Genomic DNA, 27,543 nt, shown 5'->3' with positions numbered 1-27,543 from the left:
GAAGTCGGCCGGGTAAGCTCTTTGGGGAAGGGCCTGGGCACAGTAGCAAGACGCAGGTGGGAGGATTGCAAGTGGGACTGACTTGGACGGCCCCGGCCTAAAGCCGCAGGGCAACAGAACCGAGTGGTTGTTGGACTTTCGGGCTGGGTGTGGGCCTCCGAGAGAGCCCTTCCGAGGAGGGTCACGCACCTGACGTGGCCCCAGGGTGAGCTAGTTTGGTCGTGCTGCTCCTTGGCCCTCACCCATGTGCGGGGGGTGGGTCAATAAATAGGGCTAAGGACATCGCGTCCTGAGCTCTGCCCTTTTGGCAACAAGCCTAAAACCCTTCAAAACATGCCTGTGCACACGCTGGAAACTGAACGATGGAGTAGTGAGGGTCAGAGGACCCCATCCAGGCCTGAACCTGATGTTTGCCCACCCGGAAGGGCCCAAGAGGACGCCTACATAGCATAGTCAAGAGTTACCCATCAGGCTGTCAAATGTTTCATTCGCCTACCCTGAGAAGTATACCTTCCTGAGACATGGAAGGTTGCTGTGAGTTGGTCATCCTCAGACCCCTGGGCACACCCCAGCAGGAGCACAGAGCCTGCCCCTGGCCTGCAGCGGCTTCCTTTGGCTCTGCCCTCTCCCCCCCCTCCACTCCAGCCCTCCTGCCTGCAGTACAAGGGCCTGGGCACAAAGGTCTGCAGACACCAGCCCACATGCACATAGGCTGCCTGTCCCTCATGCCCTATGGACAGCTGCGCTTGGCCCCCTTGGGGTGCTCACTGCAGGGCCACGCATTCCGGGGTATGGGTGACTGCAGCTGGGTTTCCCTCCCGGTGGACTCCTGGCTCCTCTGGAGGGTGTGGCTGTAAGAAGGCCAGAGCAGGGCCCTTGAGGGACCCTTCTTGCCCATGGAGAAGGGCGGTTCTGCGTCTGTAAGTCTGCTTACATCCGGGCCGCAGCCTGGCTTCTGAGCACGGCAGCCCGCTGGCAAAAGGAGCCAGTCGATTTCTCCAGAGTTGGATCAGATCATCAGGTCAGAAAGCGGGGTGATGGGAACCATCACACAAGCTAGGAACCATTAGGGAGGAGGGGAACCCCTGGCCAGGCATGAAAGCAGTGCTGTCAGGCACTAAGCAGGTGCGCCTGAGCAGCCCGTCACTCCGCAAGTGTCCCTTTGCAGGGCCTCCCAGCCCCAGTGCGGTCTTTCAGGCAGGGCCACATCTGATTGGGCTCCACGCAGACGCTGCACTCGTGGTCCCTGACACTTAACCCTGCAAGGTGGATAACATCATCGCCGCTTTGCAATGTGGAAACAAGTTCAGAGAAGTGACAGCCCGTTCAGGGCCACACAGCCAGTAGTGGGATCGCCAGGAGTCTGAGAGTGGCCCCTCTGTCCCCGGAGTCGTTTCCACTCTGCTGTGCCATCTCAGCCCCCACCACTTGGGTTGAAGAGACAGTCAGAAAGCCAGATATGATGTTACTCCACCACCATCGATGGGATTGGCTGTGAAAAGCAGAAATGCCGTTTTTTGGCATCAGTTCAGTCAACAGACTTTCATTGAGTGTCTTCTCTGTGGGTGAGCCTGGCAGTCCCTCTTCTCAGGGGCCTTCTCATGGTTACAGTGATGATCTTCACACAGCTCGGGGATGTTTATGGGGCCCATCTCTTGCTGGGACAGTCTTATCACATGCCCTGGGCGACCTCATTCTTGAAGAGGTTTCCTCTTCAGATGGGTGGAGTTGGTGGCTTTCTCAGAACAGGGCAACATGTGCTTTGAACCAAGATCACCCCGGGGAGGGTTCAGGCTGGCGAGATTTTCAGGAGGTATTGTCAGTTGAGTTTTGAGCCCGTGGAGTATGAGGGGCTAGAAATTGAAAATGGCTCTCCATTTCTGGCTGGGCCGCTGATTGCGAGCACTGAGGTAAGGGCAGAGGAGGAGAGCGGCAGGCCCAGGCGTGAAGGACGATGCCCAGAAGCACCAGGCGGGGAGTCCAGGAGACAGAGGGCCGGACCATGGGCCTGGAGCTCGGCATAGGCGGCAGCGGATGTCAGGGCCGCTGGTAAAGTTGCCAGGAAAAAGCATGTGGAGTGAGAAAAGGGCTTGAGACCCCCTGGCATTTAGGTGCTAGCTGAGGGGTAGGAGCCCAGGAAGGAGGTCCACAGTGCTTGGCCAGAGCAGTGCAAAACCACCAGGCAGGAGAAATCTGCTTCTAGAAGGAGGGAGTGACCAGCATGGCCAGCAGGCCTGGATCTGGTGACTGGGAACTTCCCGGTGAGAAGGGCTTCAGTGGCGGGGTCAGGACACTGGGCTGAGGGGTGGACTCGGCAGGTTCGAGCACCACCCTGGCAGCGTGTGACGTGTGAGCCCAGCGGGACCCAGGGGAGCAGATAGCACCAGGCAGCAAGGGCATTCGGGGGTGGGGATCTTTCTCCACCAAGTTGCTTGCCTAAGGCCTTAGAGCTGGATGCGAGCACATGGCACTGCTGGCGTGGCAGCTTAGTGCGTCTGGCCCAACAGGCATACTCATTATTGTACTGAAAGGTTTCTAAGGAGTTGTCCTGCTGCCGCCACACATAGGTTTGGAGGGCCATCAGGATATCAGCTGCAAGTCATCTTTGTACTGAGGAGAGAACACGTGTAGGAGAAGCAACAGGGTGAATAGCACAGCCTCCGAGGCTGTGGCAAAACTGAAGTGGTGTTCCAAAGACAGCAGTTAGTCTTACTACACTGAGATAAATTCAGTCATCAAGGTTGTTTTCCAGAAAACGATGACACGGGTGCTATTTCTGGAGGATTCGAGCTGACTGCGTGGCAGTAGGGATATCAGATTCCCAACAGAAGGGGGAGGCAGACAGCGAGTAGGTGGAGACCGATGGGGAATGTACAAACTATATGACAGTAATCAGCGTTTGGCTTGTTGCCTGTGTCTTATAACAGCAAAAATGAGACGTTTCTGTGTGCAGGCAACAAGATGACAATGCGGTTGATTTTATTGAGCACATGGACCCCCCTAACATGCGAGCAGGCCCTTTGAGCGCCAGCCTTGTGCGAGATGGCGTGTCTGGAAGAGCCCGTTGCTGTGTGGTCTGTCCTTTGCTCTTCACTCCCATCTGTTCTCCAACAGCCAGTTATTTTGCAGAGTTACAAGACACCACGATTAGAAAGATGGGCCGATGCTGTCCTAGGCGTGTGTCGCGGCCACGCCTCCCCTGCCTCTTCCCTGGGGCCGGGGAGAGGAGGCGTGGGGTGCCCTGTCGTTCAAGGCTCCTTCCTAGCTTTGCTCTGAAGGACATCAGGGACACGCTGAGGGCATCGCCGCCCTTCAGGCCCCCCTCCCTGCGGCTGTCATCCAACGCTGCGTCCTCTCTGGATGGGTGGCGGAGACTTGGGAGCTGCGATGCCTTGCCCTTTCTGTGGAAGTGGCGGTCATGTTTCTGACAGCAAATGTGGAGAAAAAGAGAAACAAATCAAAGAGAGAGGCAGGAAAACCAGCCTGCCTTCCAGGCCGTCTTTTTCTTGTTTTGACTTGACTGCAGCCCCAGAGGGTTGACAGACCCTCTCAACTGGCACTAAGCACCAGTGTTTCTCTTTCCTGGTGTTTTAAAAACAGCTCCCAAATTAGAAGGGGATTGCAGGGGTCCTCACTTGTGTTGACTGGTGCCCAACCCAGTGATCACAGAATGTTCTTCCCAGGCACGTAGTCTTGAGCAATCCGAAGAAGCGGAACGCGCTGTCACTTGCGATGCTCAAGTCCCTCCGAAACGACATTCTTCATGAGGCGGAAAGCAAAGATCTGAAAGTCATTGTCATCTCAGGTATCTATCCGGTATCTCTCCTTAGTGTTCCACACTGCCCAGAAGAGGCTTCTCGAAATTCTTGGGTAAACTGGGGCCTTCCCTCCTTTAACTGGAAAATTGTGTCAAAGCTGCTTTACAGGAACATTCGTTACGGAAAACTCTTGTGTAGCTGGAGACGTGGTTCTAACACTTAACTGCAGAAACTATAGCAAAGATTACTGTTCAGTGGAAAAAGTTCTTTTCCTTTTTGTCAGCTACTAAACATTGTCATAGCTGGCTATTCCGCTCTTCCCATCAGAATCAGAGAATCCGTTTCTTTGGGGACCTTATAAAATGGGTTTTTTTGTTTTTGCTTTTGTTGTTTGAGTCAGAGTCTCACTCTGTCGCCCAGGCTGGAGTGCAGTGGCATGCTCACAGCCACCGCAGCCTCGACCTGCTGAGCTCAGGCAACCCTTCTGCCTCAACCTTCGAAGGCACTGGAACTATAGGCGTGCACCACCCCCCCAGCTTATTTTTTGGCTTATTGTAGAGACGAGGTCTTGCCAATTGCCCAGGCTGGTCTTGAACTCCTGGGCTGGGCAGCCCTCTTGCCTCAGCCTCCCAAAGTGTTGGGATGACAGGCGTGACCAACGTGCCCAGCCTGAAATGGGTTTAATCTCTCATCCTTCTGAGAGATTTCCTGGCCAGGTAGGACCTGGCCATTGGGGCATTTGATTGGTTTGTCTTTTCTGCTCTTAAGTTTTTCAACTGACATCTGCAGTGTCTCCTTTTACAGTGCTGGGAAGTATGCAGCATTTTCTCCCCATTTCCTTGTCTGCTCCAATAAAATTTTTTACAGAATTATCTTTGCTTGTGATGGTGGAGGTGTTATAAATAATAGAACTGTCGGCATTGTACAGCTTCTGCAGACCAGTATAGCCAATGATGTTCTGTGGTGTTTTTTGTTTTGTTTTGTTTTGCAAATGTAAAGATCAGCATTTCTGGGCCAGGTGCAGTGGCTCACATCTATAATCCCAGTGCTTTGGGAGGCTGAGGCAGGAGGATCACTTGAGGCCAGGAGTTCAAGACCAGCCTGGGCAACACAGCAAGACCCTGTCTCTACAAAAAACTGAAAAATTAGTGGGCATGATGGTGCATACCTGTAGTCCTAGCTACTTAGGAGGCTGAGACAGAAGGATTGCTTAAGCCGTGATCATGCCACTGTACTCAAGCCTGGATGACAGAATGAAACCCTATCTCAAAACAAAACAAAACAAAACCAAAAAAACCTGTTTCTAGAGACAGGTACTCAGAATGTTATCATCTTACCCTGGTGAAAACAAAAGTTTTCACCTGTTTTATAAGGTGAAGGGCAAAGGAGATTGAGCCAGGCGAGTCCAGCAGCCTCGGGGGCTGTTCCCTGATGCAGCAAAATAATGTGAGAGGAGAGCAAGACTGGCTGCCAAAGAACCACAACAAAAGGGGGAGGGAGGTGTTGCCAGTCATCAGGGATGACATTTGTTGTGGGTGATGACAGTGGCAGCAGCCACATCCTCAGAGACCGCGTTTGTAAAATCAAGAGCTGGAGCCAGCTGACTCCAAGGTCCCTTCCCCCTGGCCTTCCCGATGCAGCCCCTGTGGCTGGCCACCGTGGGTCGACAGATGGCAGGGACGTGTCTGTGCAGGGTGGGTTTGAACGGCCTGCCTGCGCCTATACACTCAGGCCAGCCCAGTCCCAGATCAAAGGCTCTGTGAAGCCCCCCCTCTTGTTCCTCCCCTTCTGCGTGCATTACTGCCTGTTTTCATCGTTTCCCCCCGTGGGCTTTTAGGACACAGCTGCCTTACCTTGCATTTTCATCGCAAAATTCTGGCTGTAACTTTTCGAGCAAACTGGAATTCTTTTTCTGAAAATTGGGCCATTAACTTTCTCTAAGTGAAGAGCTAGCTAGTGAACTCCCTGGCCCCTCTGGCTATCCACATCTTTTTCTTTGCTTTTCTTTTCTCGATTGGAAACGCTGGCAGCCGAGGGGCCTGTGTTCTCTTCTGGGCATGATTTAAAGGAGCTGACGGAGGAACAAGGCCATGGTTACCACGCGGAAGTCTTTCAGACCTGTTCTGAGGTAAGCCAGGAGATGGGCAGCGCTGCCAGCCTGAAAGTGGTCGAGAGCTTAAGCATCGCTGAGTTAGCCTTCGAGCTGACAGGTGAGCTTTGACTGTGAGACTAAACCACCGCAGAGCGACTGAAAACTGGGGCAAGAGGGATCGCCTGAGCACGGGAGGTCGAGGCTGTGGTGAGCGGAGATCGTGCCACTGCACGCCAGCCTGGGTGACAGAGTGAGACCTCTGTTCAAAAAGAAAAAGTGGCTATAATGTGCTGTTGATTTTGTTTTGTACCAAAGAAAGTCGAATACATGATGGTACTCACAGGTGCCATCTCCAGCGTGGTGGGGTGTGTCATGGTGTGCCAGTTTTGAGTAAGGGGTCAAAGGTGAAAATGTACATTTTTAGAGAGGAAGAACCTAAGATTATGATAATTTGTAAAACTTTTAAACTAAAACAACTCTGTCAAATGGAAAAGACTGTTCATAAATAGAGTAACAATAGTGGTTTTAAAAATTATTTCTTTCAACCAACCTTTTACTCACCACGTCCAAGAAGGAAAATTAACGTTTTCATTTTTGCCTTTTTTTTCTGCCTCTTTCACCATATTGAGGAAAATTGCCAACAGCCACAGAGGAAAAAGAGGTACAAAATGTTTTGGATGATTTATAAATGCATGAAATCAACCCCCCTTGGAGGATTAAAAAACCAAATATGGAATCCAGCTTTAAGTAACACGTTGTTCATTCAGTGAACACAGCCAGCACCTACTGTAAACATAACACTTGCAAAGTATTGAGAGAAGCATGAGAAAAAAAATTTCCTGCCAAACTGAAACTGGAAATCTAGTTGGGAAACAAGACTATGAATCTGATAGAGCAGATTCATAACCTGATCTTAGGGTAACTTCACCTAGCTTTTCATTCAATCATTGACTTATTCATTCATGTGTTTGGTCATTAATGATTCAACAAATACTGTGCAGACAAGACAGGAGAAGGTGAATGGAGGGTGCTTCTTGCCCACCTTTTGTCTTTCTTGCCCTTCCAGAAATCTTTAAAGAGATCAGGTTCTATTTTTCTCACTTCGTGGAGGACAAACAGGAAAAGCGATTTCCTTGAAGCTTCTGGGGAGGGGAGTGCGAGCTGGAACTCAGGCTTTTGTTTCTATGTTGATGTTTGTGTAGCATTCTGCTCTCAGGTTTGCCAAGGCTCCGTGCTTTAAAAGCTTTTTTCCATGAATACCCGGCATGTTTGGCTAAAGTAGAAAAGCATCAAAGGAAACAGCAGAGCCTTCCCTCCTCCCCAGAGGGTCTGCTTTTATCTCTCTGCTCTGGTAACCTCCTGGACTGAGATCTGAACAGGCCAGTAAAGAGCCAGGGGGAGCAGGGCTTCTGCAGAGGACAGAGGTCAGGTTTCTTGGAAGCAGATGGCCTCTGGCTCCCCAAAGAAGACTCAGCCAACCAGGACCTGGCCCTAAAGTGGTGAAATCAGAGTGAGAGCGTGTTGATTCCGTTCATACTATTTCTAAGAAAATCAAATTGTCTTGGGTAAATACGAGCCGTGAACTCGTGCAAGATTTCAATTTCCAAGTGTAATCAGCAGGCAGATTGGAACAGAATGAGCTAGATATTTCATTGTTCAGTTCATGCATGAGAAAATTTGATTTTAGAAAGGAAGATAGAGGTGTCTGAATCAGTCCACATCTAGAAACAACAGCCAATTTGTTACAGGCCATAAGTACTGTGTGATGGTTAATTACTGACACCTCAGGAGTAGGGCATATTAAGAATGAGGATGAGAAGAACTTGGTGGTGAAGAGTGAAAGTGACCTATGGAGTTTGCTCCAGACATAGTGCCTCTTAACACCCTGTTGAAATTGGAGATGGAAACTCGAGCCCAGGGGAAGTTCTCCTCTTTCTTCTCACAGCCACCAATGAAATGGCCGAGGGACAAGGTCTCTCGCTTTGGGAAAGAACTTGGAAACTCTTGATGCTGTTAGTAGAGGCCCCGGCAGGGCTCGGTGGCTCAGCCTGTCAACCCAGCGCTTTGGGAGGCCGAGGCGAGTGGATTGCCTGAGCCCGCGGGTTCAAGACTCGCCCAGGCAACTTGGCGAGACCTCGTCTCTACAATAAATCAAAAAAGAATTAGCCGGGCATGGTAGCGCACGCCTGTAGTTCTGGCTACTTGGAAGATCACCAGAGCCCAGCAGGTCGAGGCTGCGGTGGCCAGGAGTGTGCCACTGCATTCCAGTCTGGGCGACGGAGTGAGACTCCAACTCAAAAAAAAATTTACGTCACGCAATAAGTAGGCAGACCCAAAACAGTACTAATTAAAGAAGGCCAAGTAGGAAGTATAACTGATTCTTGACTGTCAAGAGTTTGACTATCCTAGCTTGTTTGTCACCTGGGTTCCCCTTGTCTTTTCTGAACCGCTCTCTAACTTTATTTAAAATATTTTTAGTTATGAAAGTAATACGTACTTACTATTAAATATTTTAAAAATCTAGAAAAATAAAATGAAGAAGTGCAAATTACTGCTGCTATACCATAATCATACCACCCAGAGAGAACCACTGTTAATATTTGGCTATATTTCTTTTTGTGTGCCTATTTGTTTGTCTGAATAATCATGTTTACAGTGTGTAATTGTGCAATTGATTATGGCATTGAATGCTTACTGTGTGCCAGGCAATACTTTAGGTGTGTTGGACATATTAATTTATATAGCTGCCATGTTCTGTAAGGTTGGTACTATTATTATACCCATTTAACAGATGTGAAAACTGAGGGGTCAAATGACTTGTCCAAGCTTAGGCAGCAAGTAAGTGACAGACTGAGCATCAAACCCCAGCAGTCCCAGAAGGCCATGCTGGTATTTGTCTTGGAAAATTGCATTCTAATGAGAAGACAGCATTCTCGTCAATGGATATAGTTTCATTTACATAACTGCTTACTTATTACTGTAGGTTTATATTATTTATAGTTTTTTCTTAGAAGTAGAATTCCTGGACCAAAGGCATAAGCATTTTTATTTATTTATTTTAACTTATAGACTTTCTTATTATTTATTTATTTATTTTATTCTTTGAGTCAGAGTCTCTCTCCATCACCCAGGCTGGAGTGCAGTGTCACACTCACGGCCACCATGGCCTCGACCTGCCAGGTTGAGGCAATCCTTCCACCTCAGCCTTCCAAGAAAGTGGAACCACAGATGCACACCACCACGCCCAGCTAATTTTTAGTGATTTATTGTAGAGACGAGGTCTCGCCAAGTCGCCCAGGCCGGTCTCGAACCCCTGAGCTCAGGCAATCCTCTCTCCTCTGCCTGCTAAAATGCCGGGGTCAGGTGTAAGTATTTTTAATGTTACTGAATATCTACAGCACTATGAAAGCATTTTTCTACTGGGTGTTATGGAATCCCAGCCACTCACAGATGGCAGAGAGAACACACAGACTGCTCAACTGTAAGCCCAGCCCACTGACTTTTCCTAAGCAGCTTCATTTCCCTGGGTGTTGGGACGACACGTGGAACAAAAACAAAACCTTTTCTTTCTTCACAGCAAGACTTTAGACCTGTTATCCCCATTCTATCCCCAGCCTCACCTTGAATGCAGGAACCCCCTGACTCCGTGAGCAGTTTTGTGGGCAGGGCTGTATCTGTACACTCTTCCAGGGAGGGAGGGGGTCGTTACCATCTGTCAGGCTCTCAAAAGGTGACCCTTCCCCCCCCCGAAGCCCTAACCCACCACTGTAGAATAAGATGCCACCACCTTCCACATGTAATTGTCTATTTTAGAATAAAGCTAACAAATACCAAATGTTGATGAATACAGAAGGTACATTTCTTAGACAGAATCTTCAAATCAATGAAGGTCGTCTTCCTTTGAATTGCTGCCTTGGGGGAAGAAACCCAGATTTAGTTCCTATCATCCTTCCCTCCCTGCCAAGGTTCAAAGAGCAACAATTTAGAAATTGGAGTCACCATAGCAACGCAGCCTGTTTAGACTGCCATGAAAAACTAAGCTGCAAGAATAAAGTTCTGGAGACGTATGACAGGGTAGGGGCACATTTCCAGCTCTCCTTACTGTGCTTGAGGCTCTGTTTTGGGAATTGTGTTTATTTTGATGACAGCAGGGTCACCTTTCCCAACCTTAATAGAATTGAGAGAGTGTGCATGGTGGTAATTGGAGAGTAATTACCAAGGAAGCGGGCTCTGAGACCCTTTCCACCTTAATGTTTCAAGGAAGCTCCAGATACCAGCATCTGGCTTTTAACACCAGCACTGCTGCACCATGACAAGGGAATTGTCGGGAAGGGTTGTGTTTGTGCCCCGGAGATAAACATGCACACTGTTCTTCAGCGAGTTTGCCAGGGAGGCATTTGGGGGAACTGTCGCCTCTGAGAGATGTGCTTAGGGCTGACAGGCCTGGATAGCACCTGCCATGTGGCCTCAGGCAACTGACATCCCCCTCTGGGCTTAGTGTCCTTGTTGCATATTAGGGTTCCTTCCTCATGGGGTTCTCAGGAGATCAAATTCTAGAATCTGGCTCAGAGAAGGGACTTAACTCAAGTCAGGGCTTTGGGTGCCTTTATTTTCACCCTTTTTGAAAATGGAATCTGACAAACTCGTGCATAGGAAAAGCACCCTGGAAACTGTGACGCCACCTGAAGTGATAGGTGTTTGTGCCGGGTCTCCCTCCAGATGTGACGCAGGTGTATCTGTCCCTCAGGTCATGATGCTGATCCGGAACCACCCCGTGCCGGTCATCGCCATGGTCAACGGCCTGGCCACGGCTGCCGGCTGTCAGCTGGTGGCCAGCTGCGACATCGCCATGGCCAGCGACAAGGCCTCCTTCGCCACCCCTGGTGTGAACGTCGGGCTCTTCTGCTCCACCCCCGGGGTCGCCTTGGGGAGAGCAGTGCCTAGAAAGGTAACTGGATTTTCCCGGGCCCTTCTCAGAGTGTCTTCCCCCCTGTAGGTGATGTTTGGGATTTGCGTGTTGAAAATGCCGTTCCTATTGGGACCGTCTAAATGCCATCCCTGTGGGGACAGTCCACCCAAAGCGTATCTGGCTGAATGTGCCACGTTATTCCTTCTTTTTTTTTCTATAGCAAGATTTATTGAGAGGCCAGAAAAGCTCCCAGAGTGGGAGGGGACTCGAGGGGGTTGCCCCATGTTCCTTCTAATGGCAGGGAGGGAAGAGTCAGTTACTTGTTCCTCTGCAGCTTTTTTGGGGGAGGGGGTATTTTTTTTTTTTTAATACAGAGTCTCACTATGTTGCCCAGGCTGGTCTTGAACTCCTGGGCTCAAGCAGTCCTCCCGCCTCAGCCTCCCAAAGTGCTGGGATTACAGGCATGAGCCACCACGCCCAGCCACACTCTGTAGCTCTTAGGCTGGATGTCAGTCTGCAGAGTCACTGCATTTCCATCTTGTGCGCCCCTCAGTATGAGTAGTTGGGTGTTTTCATTTGTTTTGTTTTCATAAAGGCATATATTTTTATAATCTTACTTGAAATACAATTGAGGCACAGTTTTGTCATGCTGAATGGTTGCCCACGAGAGACAGCAGCATACAACAGAATGCCAGTGTCAGGAGGCCTAGAGGGCGGTGCCACTGGCCTACTGTTTGTTAACATCCCGTCTTGTTCTAGAGGGCTTCAGAGTGGCTGACTTACTGGGTGTGCCGGGTTCACAGCAGCTGCATTTCAGGAGCCTGACTCTTCTGTGCATGGGGTGTGGAATTCGCCCAAGAAACAGCCGCGTGGCAAAGTTGCTTTGTCACTGCTAACGACCAAGACATCCATTTTCATCGCAAAGCTTTCTTTTTTCCACTCGCATCATAAACTAATACCTGAACATCCCTTAAGTAGGAACCAGCAGTGTTCTAGAAAAAGTGCATCCTCATTCTCAGCTGTAAGGGGGGGGCAGCGTCATATACCACACCAAGCAGGGAACCTAAACTGCTTTCTATTTTGGCATCAACTATGAGAATTAGGAGTCGCTCACACACCCAAGACATAAAAGAAGTGAGACCCAAGGGGAATCCAGCAGCAGGACCAAGGCGTTTAGGGAAGAACCGCCTTCGTTTATAGTGCTTCCTTGTTTGTTTTGACAGAAAAGTGTGTTTATGGGGAAGTCCTGGAGGCAGGTATCTGCAAGCACACCCTTAGGGAAATTGGCCACAGTGGGCTCCACACTGCAGCCGTGTTGGCTTGAGATGTCTTCTGGCTAATGTTTTGTATTCTGACAAGTAGCCATTTACCCTAAATGTGTAAGTGTTCATTCTGTGAATACTTAAGTCCCTACATTAAGTGAAAATGTCTTACAAATCTATTGCCAGAGCTTATTCATAAACTATCTTCTAACTGCAAATCCAATCATGAGGCCCTGCATAGCAAAAGGTGTAAGCCTGGTAGCTGTCCTCAACACCTGACATGCTGGAAGCTTCCACAGTAAGGCATTTGACACCTCAAAATCAGCCCACTGTCACTTAAGAACACATTCTTTTTGAAACAAGCAAACCTCTGGAATCAAGGCTTATTAGAATTGATTCCTAGCAACTTAACACCACAACATATTGATCAAGTTTTAAATTAGTTTTTGAGAAGGGGAAAGAAATGGGATGAAAGCAGGCCTTGTTTCAAGGGAGCCCAACAACGTCCCTTAATTGTCGAGTGTGACAGACGAAGGGACAGGGACATTGTAAGGCCCAAAGGAGCTTTTACTTCCCAAAGACAGCTTGGCAAGAACAGGCCCTCTCATAAGACAGGGCAGAGAGGCTCCCAGTGATCCTACTGAGAGTCCCGGCCTCCGTCCTCAGGTTCTGACCGCCAGAAGGCCTCTGACTCTTGACTCAAGACTAATCAGCCATTGGGACATGGCTGAGTTCTGTTCATACATTCCTTATATCCTGGGCTCATTACTGCTGGGCTACTTGGGGACATGAATCAGAAACAGAGTTTGGGGTTCGCAGAAACTGCAGTACTGACAAAGGGAATTTTGTGGGAGGAAAATCTGTCCGAATTTAAGGCCTCGGCCAGGTGTCTGGATTTGCAGATCTGACCAGTGTGGCTGCTTTAGGAGGAGAGGCCGGGATTCATAAAACTCTAAACCTGACCCAAAACACCTGCCTGTCGCCACGAGCTCACTGCGCACAGGCCCACGGAGTCTGGGGGGGGGGCGCGTGGCCCCTGGCCACCCACAGGGAAGCGAGCGGGGATGGGAAGTCCCAGTCCTTTTTCGCAGTGGCCGAGACACCATGTGTGGGCCAGCGGTGCCCTCTGCTGGTCACCACAGGGACCTGATTTGCCCACTGGGGCAGGAGGGAGTGGAGCTGGGTATTCAAGCCAGGCTGAGCCCTGGCATGGATAATTGTCCCCCTCTGTAAGGTGCTTCCTCCAGCATGACTTCAATCATGCATCTCCTTCGTGCCATACACACACCCAGCCTGGTGCAGCTGCGCTGGCCGCAGTTGGATGGGCCTCACTCAGAAACCAAAGCCCAGCTCAGGCCTCCTGGTACGCACGGTGACAATGCAGGCTCCCTGTTCCCCAGGCGGTCATTTTCCCGTAGTCCTGGCACTTGCTCTGGTCGATCCAACATCAGGCTGTGTGTGGCCACAGAATCCGATTTCCTGAAGGTCTAATGAGAACAAGAAGGATTTCCTGGCTGGAAGGAGGGTTAAGCCTCGCTGCTTAGACTGGTCCAGACTCCACAGAGCCTGGGGAAAATGCTCAGTCTCAGGTCTCCCCCAGACCGCATCTTCATGGTGACTTATGTGGCCAAAGTTTGAGAAGCATAGCCTTGGAGCTCAGCACCCTGTCTGCAAGAGGGAACGGGAGGGTTTTGGTGGCTTAGGTCATGTGCCAGCGGGTTGGAGTGGCCCAGTGATCCTTCTGGGAGCTTCCCTCAGAATCCTGCTGCAGGGCAGAGCCCAGGCTCAGGCCCACCAGTGGGTAACCAAGTGTAAGCATGCGTGTGCTCGTGCACATGTGCTTGGGTACATATGCATTTTTTGTGTGCACACATGTGCACAGGCCTTGTGGGTTCCACCCAGAGACTTACCCCTCCTCAATTCCCCCCACACGCTGCCAGCTCCTCACCCGTTGCCCGTGCTTCCTTGGAGACAGACCATGTGTTCTGATCTGAATGTCTGTGTCCCCAAAAATTCCTGTGTTGAATCCTCACCCCCACAGTGCCAGTATTAGGAAGTGGGACCTTTGGGAGGTGATCAGGTCATGAGGGTGGAACCCTCCTGAGTGGGGTCAGTGCCTTTATAAAAGAGACCCCAGAGAGCTACCTTACCCCTTTGTCCCATGTGAGGACACAGTGGGAAGGCCCCATCTGTGAACCGCCCCCCCCACCCGGGGTCCTCACCAGACACCAAAGCCGGCACCCTGACACTGGACTTCCCACCTCCAGAACTGTGGGAAATTAAGTTCTCTCAATATGAGCCACCACCCGGGCGGTGGTATTTTGTCACAGCAACCTGAAGGGACTTAAGACCCCATGCCCAACCAAAAGGACACTATAGTCCCCTGTGGTCTGTAACATATGGTTCTTGTCACTTAGACTTGTCATGTGACTTAGGGGACCCAGAAGACCCCTCTGCTTTAAATGGCTACCCCCTTTCAGGGGCTATGATACCTAAAGTCCAACATTGGAGAGTCACAGAAATTTGCAGTTAGCATAGGTGTGTTAATGGCCACTGCATTTATTAGGTACCTCCTGTTTGCCCGGCGCCTTACGATAAGCTCTACACCTATTATCTCCAATCTTCACAGAACCGAAGGCAGAAACAGACTCTGAGGGCTTAAATAGTCGAAGGGCTTGTGGTTCGGAAGTGCAGACCTGGGGTTGGAACCCGGGTACATCCAGTTCCAAATGCCGGTTCTTTATACCAGGCCACATTCCCTCCGGGTGACGCCTCCGCCTCAAGTCCTTTTTGTGGCTTTGAATGCAACCACCCCTGGGAAGCGGAGGCGTTAAATCACCAGCTGCGCACAGGGCAACGAGGAGGTGCCAGCCTGAAGGGCAGTGTGGGCGGCTGGGGAAAGGTGGGAGGCGGATTTCTTCTCTTTCATCTCTCGTTTCTAGGGACACCCTGCATAGAAGCTTAAATCCCAAGTCAAGATTGTGCTGATTAGCTGTCAAGTCAAGAGGACTTTTTTCTTGGGGAACGCCACTCTTGTCTAATCTGTCCAGGCAAAACCCCCATAAATCAATATACTGCCGAATGGCATCGCGCCACTTGGGCGATAAAGAACCTGAGGCCCAGGGCGGGAGTAGACTTGGCAGAGATGGCTCAGGAGCCAGAGGCAGGGCCAGGAAGACACTCGGTCCAGGCCTCCTGGCCCTTGACCTCAGTCCAGGCAAGTCGTCTCTCGTGAGCAGCGTGAATCTCACCAAGCCTTCTGGGTGAAGGAACAGAGCCGGGGCTGCATGAGCGGCCACACACTTGCCACTTGTGAGGTGTCCTCCAGCCAGTCCACGTTTTGTCTCCAAACTGGCGGAAGCCGGCACACCACAGTTCTCTGCGCTGGCCGGCTCAGTGTTTTGCCCAGTTACCAGGAGAGCCCCAAGCCCTTTCTCGCCCCTTCCCATCTGTCCATGCAGACGCAGCCGTGAGTTCAGGAAGGAAGTCGCTCAGCTGGCCGCTTTGCCCTCTGCCCAGGTGCTCACCTTTGCTCCTGGCTTCTTTGAAAGCTGACATTCCTGGGGCACATCCTAGGAGGCCCTGAGAAGAGACGGCACATGTCCGAGCCCGTGTGCCCCACCCCAGGCCCCAGATGGTGCAGAGGCCCCAGGATCCGGTTCCACGGCCCAGAGAGGGAGATGGTCCCCGCCCAAGACCATGCCCTTGGGTTCTGCGTTATCCCTTCACAGTCATGCCCTTGATGTCAAGCAGGGATGCGGACACACAGGGAGCACAATAAATCCCCGCTGCAGAACGTTGAGGACCGTTTGGTTTTTTTTTTTAATTTAAATTTTTTATTTTAAAGATGCAGGATACAATCCAGGGTTAGGTATACAAATATTCATGATGCAGGTACCCTTGTTGATGAGGTGTGCCCCCCCTTCCCCAGGCAGATTCCCACTATGGCCAAGCCCACCTCCCTGCCCCCCACCCCCTGCAGTTTCCTGCTACTGCCAGTCCTTTTCTCATAGTATTATGATAGTTGTTCAAGGTTGAGAACCGTTTTTATAGTAAGTTAATCTTGTGTGTGGTAAAAAAAAAAAGTTTGCGGCTGGGCTTGGTGGCTCAGCCTGTAATCCCAGCGTTTTGGGAGGCCGAGGTGAGCGGATTGCCTGAGCCCGCGGGTTCGAGACCCGCCTGGGCAACTTGGCGAGACCTCATCTCTACAATAAATCAAAAAATCAGCCGGGCGTGGTAGCACGTGCCTGTAGTTCCAGCGACTGGAAGGCTGAGGCGGAAGGATCGCCGGAGCCCAGCAGGCGAGGCTGCAGTGGCTGGGAGCAACCACTGCACTCCAGTCTAGGCGACGGAGTGAGACTCCAACTTGAAAAAAAGAAAAAAATAAGAAGTTTGCCCTAAAAATAAGTGATAATGAATCTAAGAGCAGAAAGGACTTGGCCAGTTGATGTGGCCCTTTGGCACGGCTACAGACAGAGTGTTCCAGAAAGATGAGGCGCTTTCGTGTTTTAAAATGGTTCCTTGTGAGGTGATTTCTTAACTCAGTGGTCCTTGCAGCCACTAGGCCGTAGGTAACAGCAGAGACAGGGCCGGTGTCTGCCGCTTCCCTTCTGAATTTGCCGAGCACAGCCTCCAGAAGTCAGCAGGGGCTCGCTCGATAATTGTCTGGCTTTATGGCCGTCTCTCTTGTTCTGATGGTCCGTCTCTCTGAATGTGTCTGGCTGGAGGCCTGGCCATCCGTCTTTCTCTGACTGATCGATGGACTGAGCGGGAAAATGTCTTTTCTGCCCCATTAAAATCCTTCCTATTCGGGCCAAGTTCGTTTCCGTGTGGAAAGGAATATAAGAGGCTGCTAAATCCTTGCTGCTGCCTATGAGTAGAGCCTCCTCCCCCGACAGATACGGGCCTTCCCTGTTCATGCAGCCAGGGGCTAGAATTCCACATCCTCCCAGAGGGATTCACTCTGGGGACTTACGTGCTGTTTTTAACGCAAGTTTTTGGTGTTGCTTCAGAATTAAGATACAGCCAATCCCTGTGTGTCTCAGCTCAGGCCGCCATCGCAGACATCATGACCAGGTGGCTTCAGCAACAGAAATTGCATTTTCTCAAGTTCTCAAGTTCTCAAGTCCAAGGTCAAGATGCTGGTGGACTTGGTTTCCGGCGGGGGCTCTCTCCCTGGCTTGCAGACAGCCTCCTTGTCACTGTGTCCTCAGATGGTGGTGAGAGCGAGCTCGGATGTCTCCTTTTATAAGGACAGTAATCCTGTGTTGGGGCCCACCCTGTGCCCTCACTTAACCTTTATTACCTCCTTATAGGCCCTGTCTCCAGACACAGTCACGTGGGGGCTGGGCCTTCACCATATGAATTTGTGGGGGATGCGGTTCGGTCTGTAGCACAGTGTTGGACGCATAGTAGGTTCTCTATGTAAATATTTGTGGGGTTGGGAGTGGTGGCTCACACCTATCATTCCAGCACTTTGGGAGGCCAGGAGTTTGAGACCAGCCTAGACAGCAAAGTGAGACCTTGTCTCTACAAAAAATAAAAAATAAAAATAAATAGTCGGGTGTGGTGGCACACACTTGTAGCCCCAGCTACTAGGGAGGCTGAGGTGGAGGGATCACCTGAGCCCAGGAGGTCGAGGCTGCCGTAAGTTGTGATCATGCCACTGCACTCCTGCCTGGGTGACAGAGTGAGACCCCAACCCAAAAATAAACAAATATTTGTCAAATGAATGAATGAGCGAATGGACCTGACAATGTGATGCTGTCATTTGAGTTTCTCCTCGTGGAAGTTGGTCACCTTCCTTCATAAACGCTGCCTCGGGCCAGGTCCCTTGAGCTTCTTTGCTGCAAGCAAAGCCTTCATAATGACATCATGACTCCCCTACTTTCTGTCTTGCTCAAATGACCATTTTCCCCAGCCTTTCCCTTGTCCTCGATGTGACAGGGTGCCCTGCCGTCATTAGTAGCTCTTGACAACGTCCCTCGGCGACAGTCATTTGTGCCCCCGTGCTCTGGCTGAGGAGGTGAGAGGTGAGAAGCAGTTTGCTCGGGGGTCCTCCGGAGGGTCTGCGCTCAGCAGGCCTGGGGCCAGGCCCTGTCCAAGCCCCTCCCCAGGCTCCAGCCTGCAGGAGCTAGAGACATCCTGGGGCACTGGGAAGCCTGTGTCAGACGGGTGCTTTCTAGATGTGTGATGGTGCCTGGGACCAGGAGAACAGAGACTGGAGAGAGAGCGCCACAGGACAGGAGGAGGAGGAGCAGAGGAGAAGGCGTCTGATGGGAGGCTGGACCCACAGCCGGGAGCTCACACCGCACGTTGCCCACCTTGGCCTTGAGCGAAGGCTCCTCTGCTGAACCAGCCAGAAGGGAGCACTGACCGCTTTTCAGGCCATTATGTCCCCTGCTAGTCCTGACCCTGATCTCAGCTACTCCTTGAATGCCCTCGAGGTCTGGATCATTCCAAGAGACGGGGGATCGATGAACTTGACTTAGATGGTTTTGGCTTTTTAATATTGTGTCAGTTTTTCAGGCTTGGCCACTTCCTGACATGTGAATTCCCAGGGAGTCACCTGCGTTAACGGAAAAGTGGCTCGGAGAGGTGGTGACGCTATCCCACCTTGGCTTCTGCTCTGAGCGCTGCTGGCATGAGGTTCAGGCCAGAGCTGGAGCAGGGGTGTGTCCTGGGATCCGTGGTTTTAAACTAGGAGCGATATTAGCCCCAAGGACGTGGTGATGTCTGGGGACCTGTTTGAATGTTACAGCGCAGCAGGGGCGGGGCGGGCGAGTGAGTGCTACTGGCATGCAGAGGTGGGGGTCAGGGATGCTGCTGTACATCCTGCCACGCCCAGGACAGCCCCTCAGCAAGCTGGAGGAATCCTGCTCTGAATGCTGATGCTCCCACATTTCCGTCTCCAGTGAGTCCAGCCATCAGCCACTGAGTAGCAAGCCACTCCAACTGGTAGCTCAAAATAGCCAACATGTGTTGAGCTCGAGAACTGGCGGTTTGTTCGGGGCTCGGTGAGGAAGGCTCGTCTCTGCGCCACGATGTCTGTGACTTCTGCTGGGAAGACTGAGGACGGAGGGGTGACACCTGGGGACCCGTCTGAAGGCGTCTGGCTGCTGAGGCTGCCTCGTGCTGGGCCCCTGGGGGTGGGTCTGGCGCCTCAGAGTAGATTGGGCTTCCTCACAGCATGGTGGCCGGGTTCCGAGAGGAAGAGCCAGCTGGAAACCGTGTCATTGTTTTGACCTAGTGATGGGACCCTAGGGAACCATATGGCTCAAAGGAACCATAGCATCACTTGTGCTCTACTCTATTTGCCTTCATTCATTCTCTCATCATTCGTTCATTCATAAATATTTAGTAGGTTGCTTACTATGTGCAAGACAGTCTTCCAGTGCTGGGGATGAAGAAGTGAGTGGAAGACAAACCAAAAAAGTCTTCCCTGTTGGGGTTTACATGCTAGCAAAGGAGAAACAAGATAAACAAATAAGCGTGGAAAATCCATGGTGTGTTAAATGGAAAAAGGTGCAGAGGATAAAAAATGTAGCCAGAACAGGGGACAGTGTTGTGGTTTGTTTTACGATTTCAGTAGGACGGTCATGGAGGACCTCACGGACCAAGGGGGTATGGGAGAGGCCTGAAGAGAAGAAGGAGCATGCCAGGATCCTGAGGTGACTGTGGCCTGGTGGTTGAGAAACAGAAAGGTCACAGGGTTATGGAAGAGTGAGCCAGGGCCAGAGGGAGAGGAGAGGTCCCCAGCCCAGGCCCGAGGCTCCCCTCTCTTTTCAGATGCAAATTTGAGTTTAGAGAAACTGGGCTTTATAGTCAGGGGATCAGTCAAAGTTCAACATGTGGAACAGAGGACACAGTGAGGGGTGAGGAGGCTGCACCCCCCCTCTTGCCGGTCTAGGAATCTGGGGAGAGGGCGGTGGGAGGGAGTTAAAAGCAGACTGGGTCTACGTCTGGTCCCTGCAGGACAATTTCTGTAAATGCCCCCGTCTCCAGGAGGTTGGGGGCTGCTCTTTCAAATCAGGACAAGGTGCCAGCACCTGTGACAAGGGGTCTCCTTGAGGAAAGTGGCCCTGGTTGGCTCGGAGAGGTACTGGGGCCCCAGCCGCAGCATCTGCAGGGCACCCGTCCGAGGTGGCTGCTGTCCTGCGCTCAGCCTTGGGAAGGGGCAGATGGCGTCCCACCGCGAACAGATCTGCGGAGGAGCAAGAGGACACGAGGCAGGCCCTCCTCCCGGCTGCGCGTGGTTTCTTGGCTCCAGGAAAAGATCTGATCCATCCCTGGCAGGAGACAGGCGCCAAAGACATCAGGGCACGGGTGGCACGTTATCTGAGGTAGCAGGTCATTGGACCGAGGCTGCAGTCAGGAGAGCACAAAGTGGTGAGGGTGGGACGGAGGCGGCAGGGGCGCGTTACAGGGGAGCGCCCTCATGACTCCTGTATCTCCCCCAGGTCGCCCTGCAGATGCTGTTCACCGGGGAGCCCATCTCCGCCCAGGAGGCCCTGCTGCACGGGCTGGTCAGCAGAGTGGTCCCGGAGGGGCAGCTGCAGGAGGAGACCATGAGGGTGGCGAGGAAGATCGCCTCCCTGAGCCGCCCAGTGGTGACCCTGGGTAAGGCCGCCTTCTACCGGCAGCTGCCCCAGGACCTGAGGACAGCCTACCACCTCACCTCCCAGACCATGGTGGACAACCTGGCCCTGCCAGATGGGCAGGAGGGCATCACGGCCTTCCTCCAGAAGAGGAAGCCCATCTGGTCCCACTGAGCCAGTGTGGACGGGGTGTGGAGGCCTAGGCAGCACCCAGGAGGTCACTTCTGCCTCGGGGCCTGGTCACACCATGACCTTGTAATTTCAGACGCCAGATGGGTGGCTCTGATGGCATGAATGCTGGCTTCACAGCGCGTGGCCTGTGTTAAAAGCCATGGTTTCATGGGGAGTGGATGAAATGGAGGATAGAAGTTGGCAAACCCCGCGATGGCCAGCCAGGGAGGAAACCTGGCGTTTGGGACACTCCTTCCCACACCGTAAGCGAGCGGCCACCCTTCCAGAGTGGAGGCAGGACTGAGGCAGGACCCACCCTCGCCAAGGACTCAAGAGACATAAAACATTTCAACTCTCCATGAGACAGTCTCCACGCAGAAAATCTCCTTGATTCTGTAGAGAAATAATCATGCCTATGGCCTTGGAATACTCTTATGTGATTTAAATAGATTAAGTAGGTGTGGAGACTGGTCACTTGATCCTCCCGAGCACACCGTGAGCTGTCTGGGAAAAGAAAAAAATCAGTGTCCTCTTTCTGTGTGTCTATGCACTGACAGACACAGGGTGAGCACCTCACGTTTCTCCAGTGAATGTCTTTGCCATCCAGAGTACGTGACGCTGAGACTCCAGGCTCACCCTGAGGATGAGAAGGTTGGGGGCAGGAGGGGTGTGGGCATGTACCTACCCTTTGAGAATCGCTGCCTCCAGACACATTTTCTTTTTCTTTTTTTCTTTTTTTTAAAGATAAGGTCTGTTGCCCCAGCTGGAGTACGGTGGTGCTCACAGCAGCCTCGAACTCGTGAGCTCAAGCAGTCTTCACACCTCAGCCTCGCAAGTAGTTGGGACTACAAATGCATGCCACACCTGTTTATTTTAGAGATGGGAACTCATTTTGTTGTCCAGGCTGGTCTCAAACTCCTGGGCTCAAGCCATCCTCCTGCCTTGGCCTCCCAAAGTGCTGGGATTAAAGGTGTGAGCCTCTGTGCCCGGCCAGACACATTTTCAAACTCTGCTCAGCTTCTGGTAAGGAATGCAGCTAGCATCAGGTGCTGGCGGTCCCCGGGTTGCGAACTAAGTTTAGGACTTTCTGGCTTCCAGTGTAATGTGACCCTCGAGACGTTGCAAATCTCTTGTCCTCAAGCTTGCCTGTAAGGCTGTTTTATTTTATTTGACTTTACTCGTATTATTTTATTTTATCTCATCTCATCTCATTCATTTTATTTTATGAGTTGAGATCTCACTTTGTCACCCAGGCTGGAGTGCAGTGGCACGATCACGGCTCACCATGGCCTCTATCTCCTACACTCAGGCGATCCTTCCACCTCAGCCTCACGAGTAGCTGGGACTACAAGAACGCACCACCAGACCCGGCTAATTTTTTTGACTGTTTAGAGACACAGCCTCACTCTATTGCCCAGGCTGGTCTCGGGCTCCTGGGCTCAAGCAGTGCTCCTGCCTCGGCCTCCCAGAGTGCTGGGATTGCAGGCATGAGCCACTGCACCCAGCCCCAGAAGGCTGACTTTTTAAGCCGATTTATTTCACCTAAGAGACAAATGCGAGCACACATGGGATTAATGCCACTACTGGAGATGAAGAAGCATGTGGCTCTGGCCTGTGGCTTTCATTTAGGTGCCGGGACAATATCTCATGATCTGGACATTCCAAGTATTTTCACGGGTTTCTGTTGAGATCAGTAATGTTTTTCTTTCCTAGATTTTAGAAACGCAGAAAAGGATGTGTTTTTTGAAGAGGAGGAGTCACCAGGCACAGTGACTCAAGCCTGTTATCCCTGCACTTTGGGAGGCCAAGGTAAAGGGATTGCCTGAGCCCGCGGACGAGACCAGCCTGGGTAACTTGACGAGACCTCATCTCTACAATAAATAAATAAATAAATATTAGCCAGGCATAATAGCACACACCTGTAGTTCCAGCTACTTGGAAGGTTGAGGCAGAAGGATCGCCTGTGCCCAACAGGTCGACAGGTGGCCATGAGTATGCCACTACACTCGAGCCTGGGCGACAGAGTGAAAAGGAAAAGGAGGAGTCTGTTACTAAGTGCTACTCAAGAGCCAGAAAAATCACTAGAGCTTCCATTTCCTGGACAAACCCTCTGTGCTAGGTATTCTCTGTCTGTTCTCATTTAGTCTTCACAAGAACCCAATGGCGTAGATGCTACAGTGATCACCAATCATAGTTGAATGCAGGAAGTCCCCAACATACGAACACATTCTGTTCCAAGAGCTTGTTTGTAAGTCCAATTTGTTTGAAGTCCAACAAAGTTAGCCGAGGTACCCAACGAACACAGCAGGCTACGTAGTACTATATGTATTAACCAGGACATACTGACACCCGGTGGAGAGAAGTGATACATAAAAAAGCAGATGTGCATCACTGAAGCTCATAACTTGAAGGTTCGTATGTAGGGGACTTACTGTAGTTGAGACCTGGGTTATACACCTGGTCCAAGATCAAAGAGCTGAGATTATAGGGCGGAAATTCCAGACACCAGCTACCTGATAAAGCCATTGGTCATCGTTCCCTCCACCACACTGCCTCATGAGGGACCGTGGGCTACTGTGAGGCCAGCCTGAGGTCAGCAAGCCTGAAGAAATGGCCAGCCTACTCCATGACAGTTGTCCAAACCAAGCATTCCTTGCCCCAGAAGGAGGGATGTGTCTACCCGTGAGGCAGCTGGCAGTTTCTGCACTATGGTACAAAGGACTGGCTGTCCTGGTCAGCTCAAAATCCTGCAAGTCAGAGAGGCCACCGCTGTGGGTTCCGTCCCAGGTGGCCTGAGTGGAAGTCGTAGCCTTGTGGTTGCTGGATCACAGTGACCAGGGAGTGACATAAACTCTGGACTTTGGAGAGGGTGATGGCCTTCTCACACATCTGGCGAATGATCACCAAAGGTGACTTTCCTGTTTGTGTATGAGTACATACTATGCCCGCAAACCATGAAATCTTGTGGCCTGCAGGCTGGTTTCCCAGCCACGAGCCAACATGCACTCAGAGACAGGCTATACATTTTACTAGTTGCCTGTACAGAAAGGATCCAGAAAGAAAATCCACTGCTCACCTCCAAGGCCATAGAACTTATCCCAAGGCAAATATAAATTCTGTGTTTATTTGTATCTCTGCTTCCTTCCACCAGGATACAAACAAAAGTCTTCTGATAACCACACATAATCATTGCTTTTGGAATGTCCAGAATATTCATCTTTCCCTCTGCAGTTTACTCCCAGGGAAGCTGAGTTGGGCTCAGTTGGGCAGACTGTACCCCAGCATGTCCAGGGACTATGAAGTAAGTGATGAGGGTGTTCACTTCTGCCCAGTGGGGGTGAGAGATCAGTCAAGGGCTGGCTTGATTGAGCCCTGGAGAATATAAACAAATGAAGTGAATGACAGAACAGCAGCTCCAGGGTTGATTTCCAGTGACCTTGGGGGTGTTATACAAGGGCACATGATGATTTAGTGAGTCTAAAACAGTGCCAGATAGCCAATAGCCCATGGAATAGGCCTTTTTTTTTTAGATAGGGTCCTCCCTGTCACCCAGGCTGGAATGCAGTGGTGAGCACACAGCTCATTACAATGACCGACTCCTGGGCTCAAGCAATCCTTCTGCCTCAGCCTCCCAAGTAGCTGGGACTACAGGTGCACCACCACACCTGCCTATATATAGGGATGTAAAGTCTGTGTGCCTTCCATGACTTTTGGTTCTTTTTGACAGACTGTTGGTTAGTCCACCCAACGACCATTCCCTCTTCATACACACACGTGTACCTGTTCATTCACACATGCATAGAGGTGCATATGTACGCACAGGGTCACACAGGTACTTAGCACGTCTTTCCAGCAAACCCCAAGTTTGTTCTGGGGCCAGGTGACCATGTGCTCCAGAGGCAGCTAGCCCTTCCCCAGCCTCAGGGATGAATCTATTTCTAGATTTTTGTCATAAAAAGTTAGGTATTAGAAAAGTTGAAAAAATAGTACAAACATCCCTCCTAGTCATTATCTAGATTCAATTAACATTCATTAACATTTTTCCACATTCGCTTTAATCTGTGTGTGTGTAAATAGATTTTACTTTGGCTAAACTACTTAAAATTAAACTGCATCAGGATACTGATATCAGGATACTTTCATTCTAAGCACTTCAGCATGCATCTTCTAAATAGAAGGATGTTCCCACATATGGCTATAATGCTTCTCTCACAACTAAGGAAATTTAAAATACTTCCTTACTATTAATTGTCCAATCCATGTTCAAATTTCTCTAAGTGTTCCCAAACTATATTTTTAGTTTTTTGATGCAGGATTCAGTAAAGATTCACACATTGTATTTGGTTGTTAGAACTTTAAAAAAAATTAGTTTTAAAAACTCAGGCTGGGTGCTGTGGCTCACACCTGTAATCCCAGAACTTTAAGAGGCTGAGACTGGTGATTTAGCCTGTAATCCCAGCACTTTGGGAGGCCGAAGCGGGTGAATTTCCTGAGCCCACAGGTACAAGACCAGCCTGGGCAACTTGGCAAGACCTTGTCTCCACAATAAATCAAAAATTAACCAGGCCTGTATTTCCAGCTACTTGGAAGGCTGAGGCGGAAGGATTTCTGGAGCCCAGCGGGTCAATGCTGGGGTGGCCGTGAGTGTGCCATTGCACTCCAACCTGTGCGACAGAGTGAGACTCCAACTCAAAAACAAAAAAAAGAGGCTGAGGCAAGAGGATTGCCTGAGCCCAGGAGTTCAAGACCAGCCTGGGCAACATAACAAGACCTCATCTCTACAATAAATAAAAAATTCACCAGGTGTAGAGGCGTGCACCTGTATTCTCAGCTACTTAGAAGGCTGAGGTGGAAGGATCACCTGAGCCCAGCAGATGGAGGCTGCAGTGGCCGTGAGTGTGCCACTGCACTCAGTCTGAGCAACAGAGTGAGACTTGGACTCAAGAAAAAAAAAAATTCCAGAACAGTGTGATTTACTTTTTTTAATGACATTGACCTTTTAAGTGACCAGACCGGCCATATTATAGAATGTACAAACTTTATGGATGTGCCTATATTTTAAAATAGTAAAACAACTATTTTCTCTGTGTGTGTATTTTTAGAAGAAAATTCTGATTCTTTTATGCCAAATTTGGTAATTCTATTCCCTCCGCCAGTAACTAGACTAAGAATGAACTACAGGATATAATCCTGAAACACTGGGGATCATCTTGAAAAAAAGCACTCAAGGAAGTTTATTAGTTATCTAGCACTGTGTAATACTATTACCACAAATTTAACAGCTTAAAATAGCACACATTTCTTTATCTTAAAGTTTCTAGGGGTCAGGAGTCCAGGGACAGCCTAGCTGGGCTCTCTGCCTCAGGGTCTCACAAAGATGGAATGAAGGTGTCAACCAGAGCTGTGGTCTCTTCTGAGGCTTGACGGGGGAAGGGTTTGCTTCCAATCCCACGTGACTGTGGGCTGCACTCAGTTCCCTGCAGGCTTCCAGACTGAGGATCTCGGTGTCTTGCTGGCTATTGACCAGATGCCACATCCAGTCCCTCAACACGTGGGGCTCTCCATGTGCCAGCTCTGCGTCATCAAAGCCAGCAAGGGCGAGTCTCTGTTGTCACTGGTATATGCAACATGAGCACATGCATGTCATCATGTGTATCCCGCCCCCTTTGCTGTATTCCATTGGCTCGGAGCAAGTCTCCGTCCCGCACCACACCAGGGATGAATCTCAGGAGCTGGGGAGGGTGAGGACTGCCTTAGAGGCTTTCTTCCATAGAAGTGATGTGTTCTCCCTGGGGTTTGGGCTGCAGATATCTCGTGCCCCTGAGAGGACAAGCCAGAAGACCGGAGTCTTCTCGGAGAGGAGGGCAGGGTGGAAGGATAGGAAGAAACCGGGTCTTTGATGATGTGACAGAACCACTCTGTCTTGGGACTTGTGAGATATCCGCCCTTAGGGGTTAATCCATTTTGAATGGAACCTTCCGTATTTCCAACCCAAAGCGTTCTCTAGTAGATGCTCTCAGTGAAGGTGAGAAAATTATGAATATCTAATGAGCCCGGGGTAGGACGCCATCAGAAGCAAAGAAGTTTATTTCCAGCTGGAGAATCAGAAGTTTCATGAAGAAGGCCATCTTGGAAAATAGGCAAGTCTGTACCGGGGCAGCGGGGGAGAGAGGGTTGGGGGGGAGGCGGGAACAGGTGAGACAACATTCCGAGGGGAGAAAGGGTCTCTGAAGTATGAGATATGTGATTGGGCATGGGACCCACGGGGAAAATTTAGCAGGGCCAGATCGCCCAGGCAAAAGCCAAGGTACTTAAACTATCAGCCTAGCAGTAAGATTTTGATTGAGGATTGGGATCAAAAGTGGAGAATCCCAGCTTATGAGAAGAGGGATACAGTCCCAACCTAGCAGATGGGAAATTTGGAAACAAAAAGGAAGTATGTTAGAAATACTTGACAATCTAGAGGAAATATATATTTTCATAGGCTAATACATTCGAAATTTGGTTGGTACAAAAAGAATTAGAAAACATAAATAGGCCAGTGTCACAGAAGAAAAGTATGTCAAAGTAATGCAACGTGCATTGGGCCTGGTTTATCTTAAAAGTTCTAGAGAATCTTCAGGGACCAGGCTTGCAAGAACGCATGACAAGCTAGAGTCTCACTTAAAGATAGACACAGGGTTTGTCTTATGAATTAGAGGGTGGTTCACATTTACAACGTCACGCTATGCGATCCAGCTGTGTTGGCATTTCT

The 27,543-nt window shown here is 50.5% G+C and overlaps 1 protein-coding gene across 1 annotated transcript; it reads left to right on the top strand.

The window, feature by feature from the left end:
• Positions 1-2,990: 2,990 nt before the first annotated feature.
• Positions 2,991-21,268, top strand: ECHDC3 (enoyl-CoA hydratase domain containing 3). The gene is made up of 5 exons (XM_021715901.1): positions 2,991-3,364; positions 3,684-3,805; positions 5,789-5,886; positions 10,598-10,798; positions 20,481-21,268. The coding sequence occupies exons 1-5, from the start codon at positions 2,991-2,993 to the stop codon at positions 20,790-20,792; spliced, it is 1,107 nt and encodes a 368-aa protein (XP_021571576.1). The 3' UTR covers positions 20,793-21,268.
• The last annotated feature ends 6,275 nt before the right edge of the window (positions 21,269-27,543 follow it).

The sequence above is a fragment of the Carlito syrichta genome, unplaced genomic scaffold (assembly GCF_000164805.1).
Source record: "Carlito syrichta isolate Samal-C Ts95f unplaced genomic scaffold, Tarsius_syrichta-2.0.1 Scaffold308004, whole genome shotgun sequence".
NCBI lineage: Eukaryota > Metazoa > Chordata > Mammalia > Primates > Tarsiidae > Carlito > Carlito syrichta.
This window is presented reverse-complemented; position numbering and strand designations above follow the sequence as displayed.

Excerpts from the sequence above, each read along its gene's own strand:
- ECHDC3 (XM_021715901.1), top strand. The coding sequence starts at position 2,991 with ATGGACCCCCCTAACATGCGAGCAGGCCCTTTGAGCGCCAGCCTTGTG. Across the intron at positions 5,887-10,597 it reads TCTTTCAGACCTGTTCTGAG|GTCATGATGCTGATCCGGAA; the intron begins GTAAGCCAGGAG and ends TCTGTCCCTCAG. Across the intron at positions 10,799-20,480 it reads GGAGAGCAGTGCCTAGAAAG|GTCGCCCTGCAGATGCTGTT; the intron begins GTAACTGGATTT and ends TATCTCCCCCAG.